A 4,059-nucleotide genomic window follows, 5' to 3' on the forward strand; every position below is an offset into this window, starting at 1 on the left:
CTCATGAGCATATCCTGCATCTCAAGGTGCCAACTGCTGCTTCTGCTTTACGACTCGAAGTCAAAGTTAAAAAGCAGAAACCACGGATGTCTATTCTAAGCTTCTCAATGACTAATACCAGCACGTCACCCTGCCTGTTTAAAGTCTTCGTGAAAACGTCTTCGTGTATGATATGACTTCCTTCCTCATTTATTTGAATTCTAAATTTATAGTGGAGTGACTCAAAGGTGTTGTTGAGGCCATGTGGAGTTATAACTGAATGCCCCCTGAAGTCATACTTTGACTTATTCTAGATTTCTACAGGACAGAGTTTCAGAACTTTGACTGATTCTAGATTTCTACAGGACAGAGTTTCAGAACTTTGACTGATTCTAGATTTCTACAGGACAGGAGTTTCAGACCTCTGGTCATATTTCTGGCCCAAGTCACTAAGCTCCAAAGATCAGAAAATTACCCGTCCGAAATAATGCTGCATTAGTCTTTTCTTATATGTTTTTCTTTTAAAATGCTTACTTTAAAGGTTGTTTTTCTTTTAAAATGCTTACTTTAAAGGTTGTTTTGCTAGTTTTGGGAGGAGGAAGGAGATTTGGGGATATGTGAGAGATGTGTGAGTCATCTCAAGTCTATTGGTCAAGACAAAAGATTATCAGCTATATAAATAAAGTTTTATTATTATTATTATTATTATTATTATTATCAGCCAATTCTGAGCTGGTGTGGTGGATGCCCATAGTGGACTGGCCCGTTAGTCTTTTCTTTTAAAAACAGGGGAATGGACTCAGTAAACATGTCAAGGAGTTAAATGAAGTTGTAAACATCACAGCAAACAATGATAAAATGTGTCATTATTACACCATAACGCACAACGACACTTAGAACACACACAGCTTTGATGCAGGCCAGCATGAGGTCTCCTCATCGCCTCCTCCTCCATCACCTCAGTGTTTCATTCCAGAGATGCTCTTTTTCCCATTCCTTTCTTCTCCTCTTCTTTTCTTCTTGCCTTCTCCATTCTTTCTCCTTTTCCCTCCATTTTTTCCTTTCTTACTTCCCTTCTTCCCAACCTAAGGAGAAACATAAGGGACTGTGACTGTGTGTGTGTGTGTGTGTGTGTGTGTGTGAGCGAGAGAGAGAGAGAGAGAGAGAGAGAGAGAGAGAGTGAGTAAGTGAGAGAGTGAGAAAAAATGTGTCTGTGGATGTTCTTGGGAATACCCCAAAAAATCTGGTTAACTGAACTATTTATAAAAGTTTACTTTCTTATGAAAGCCTCTTTCTCAGTCACTCACAGAAGTTAGTGCTTCACACCGGACAGCCCACAGCCCTTTATCAAAAGCCCCTCAGCTGCAGTCATAAGGTGAAGGTCCAGTATTTAGCAGATGCTGCATTCATAAGGTGAAGGTCCAGTATTTAGCAGATGCTGCATTCATAAGGTGAAGGTCCAGTATTTAGCAGTCAGAAGGTGAAGGTCCAGTATTTAGCAGTCATAAGGTGAAGGTCCAGTATTTAGCAGTCATAAGGTGAAGGTTCAGTATTTAGCAGTCATAAGGTGAAGGTCCAGTATTTAGCAGTCATAAGGTGAAGGTCCAGTATTTAGCAGTCATAAGGTGAAGGTTCAGTATTTAGCAGTCATGAGGTGAAGGTCCAGTATTTAGCAGTCATAAGGTGAAGGTTCAGTATTTAGCAGTCATGAGGATAGGTCCAGTATTTAGCAGTCATAAGGTGAAGGTTCAGTATTTAGCAGTCATAAGGTGAAGGTCCAGTATTTAGCAGATGCTGTTACCCAAAGCAACTTAAACAACCTGCAGCAATCAGGAAATGACCCCCCTGGTCAACTGCTTCCAAAAGCACTGATGCTAACCACTGATGCTGACCATTATTTGGTTAATGATATAATCACATGGTTATATAGTTAATTATATAATCACACCATTATATAGTTAAGGATATAATCACACCATTATATGTGATAATGCCATGATGGCAGAGTGTTCGCCAAACGAATCAGTACTTCTAGTCACATTTAATCCAGTTACTGTGAGTTGCTCAGATATGAGCTGATTTAGTTGGTGTAACTCAGTAGTGGAGTTCACTGGTTTCTAATGGCTGTTCAAGAACCTTAATCCATAGAAATATGTTTTATGTTCTAGAAATATGTTCTGCCAAATACAGGAATATATGTTCTGCTCTACCAAAACCATCTTTGCTGAGACCTTCCATTTCCATTTGGTTTGGGTTGTAGTAAATGCTCCTGGACCGGTGGACTGTCTTAGCCTAATCAAGGGAACACTGGTCACAGAGATTGAGGCGGTTGGAAATAACAAAATGGAGCTCTGTTGGACTTTTTGTGAATATAAAGAAATTGCCAATAGTGATGAAGGACTACTTAGTGCTTCGTGAATTTTACTGGTCGAACCAATTTCCTGAACGGTTGGATGAAACAAATCTAGAACTGAAACCAAAGAGGAAGGTGGTGTCATCTGCTAACGTGCGCTGAGAACCCTCCACCTGCCTAAGCCCTTCATGTCATATAGATTTACATTATCATAAAGATTTATATTATTATCCTCCAGATTTATATTATTATCCTACAGATTTATATTATCATCATTATATAGATTTATATTATTATCCTACATTATCATCCTACAGATTTATATTATTATAGATCATATAGATTCCCAGTCACTATCCTGCTTCTGTGAGAAGCTCGACCCCCGTCTGCAAAGTGCTGCTGGACAGCTGCTGCTCCTCTGTGGCAAAGACGATAAGAAGGAAGTAATATGGCGGCGGATATGAACCAACTGTCTTATTCACTTCCCCCTCTCATGCGGTTTCTTCAAATAGGTGAACAGTCAGTCAAGACAAAAATGCACATAAAATCCCCACACACAAACACAGAGGTTCACACACACTCATGACCACATATATAAACAGACAAGCACACAAACACAGACGTTCACACACACTCATAACCACATATATAAACAGACAGGGGTGAAACAGAAGGATGAATCAGGACTTTAATAGGAAGGAGAGAATGACACATACAAACACAAGCCCAATGTGGACAATGTATCCCCGCCCCCACATGTGCATTTAGGACAGCTATGCTGTATGACCTTAAATACACACATTACGTAAGGGATAATGTATAGTCCGGTGGTCATTATCGAAAAATAAATCCCGACGGGATGAACAGGACCCAGACTATAGATGATCCCGCTTAACCCTAACCCAGACTATACATTATCCTGCTTATTACGGTTACTTGCCAAAATCATAGAAGACATTCCTCCAAAATACTACAATAAATACTATAATAAATACTTAGAATAAATAAGCATAATAAATAAGCATAATAAAATATAAATAGCTTCTAATAAACAACCATAGAAACAGAGAGAAGACAGGGACAGATGTAGGGAGAGAGAGAAGGGACAAATGGAGTTCTAGTTGTAAATTACATTTTCCCAGGACGTCCACTGGCCCCAGTGCGACTTCACCAGAGGGTCCCGGGAACGGACACGGAACCTGGTGACACGAACGTGGACCTGGCACTTCACTTCAGTCCAGCACTGCTGTGTGTGTGTGTGTGTGTGTGTGTGTGTGTCAGGAAAACAGAGAATGGGAGAGTGAGAAGGGGGCGAAAGCAGAAACTCAAATGATAATTGTAACTTTGATGATAATTAACACCTTCATCATCCCAAGATCACTATCAAAATGACAAAGTGTCACTAACCTTCTCCTCTTCTTCACAGCACAGCTGCTGCTCTTTCTGAGAAGAGAGAGAGAGAGAGAGAGAGAGAGGGAGAGAGAGAGAGAGAGGGAGAGAGAGAGAGGGCATGGGAGAGGGAGAGAGAGAGAAAGACAGAGAGAGATGGTGAGAGAGAGAGAGAGAGAGAGAAGGAGAGAGAGAGAGAGAGAGGGAGAGTGTGAGAGATAGTGAGAGACAGAGAAAGATGGTGAGAGAGAGAGAGAGAGAGAGAGGGGGGGAGAGAGAGAGAGAGAGAGAGGGAGAGTGTGAGAGAGACAGAGAGACAGAGAGAGAGAGAGAGAGAG

General features: G+C 40.8%; 1 protein-coding gene across 1 annotated transcript in view; it reads right to left on the bottom strand.

Annotated features, from left to right (window-relative positions):
- Window positions 1-1,028: 1,028 nt before the first annotated feature.
- The window catches only part of si:dkey-88e18.2 (interleukin-12 subunit beta), a gene marked incomplete at its 3' end in the record, with an annotated part of 9,326 nt that continues 6,295 nt past the window's right edge, over window positions 1,029-4,059 (bottom strand). Inside the window, exons 7-9 of the mRNA XM_031562187.2 lie at window positions 3,740-3,775; window positions 3,465-3,578; window positions 1,029-1,064 (exon numbers count right to left, since the gene is read on the bottom strand). Of these exons, the coding sequence (XP_031418047.1) occupies window positions 1,029-1,064; window positions 3,465-3,578; window positions 3,740-3,775 (186 nt within the window). The remainder of the gene's footprint in view (window positions 1,065-3,464; window positions 3,579-3,739; window positions 3,776-4,059) is intronic.

Source organism: Clupea harengus, chromosome 3 (genome assembly GCF_900700415.2).
Source record: "Clupea harengus chromosome 3, Ch_v2.0.2, whole genome shotgun sequence".
Lineage (NCBI taxonomy): Eukaryota > Metazoa > Chordata > Actinopteri > Clupeiformes > Clupeidae > Clupea > Clupea harengus.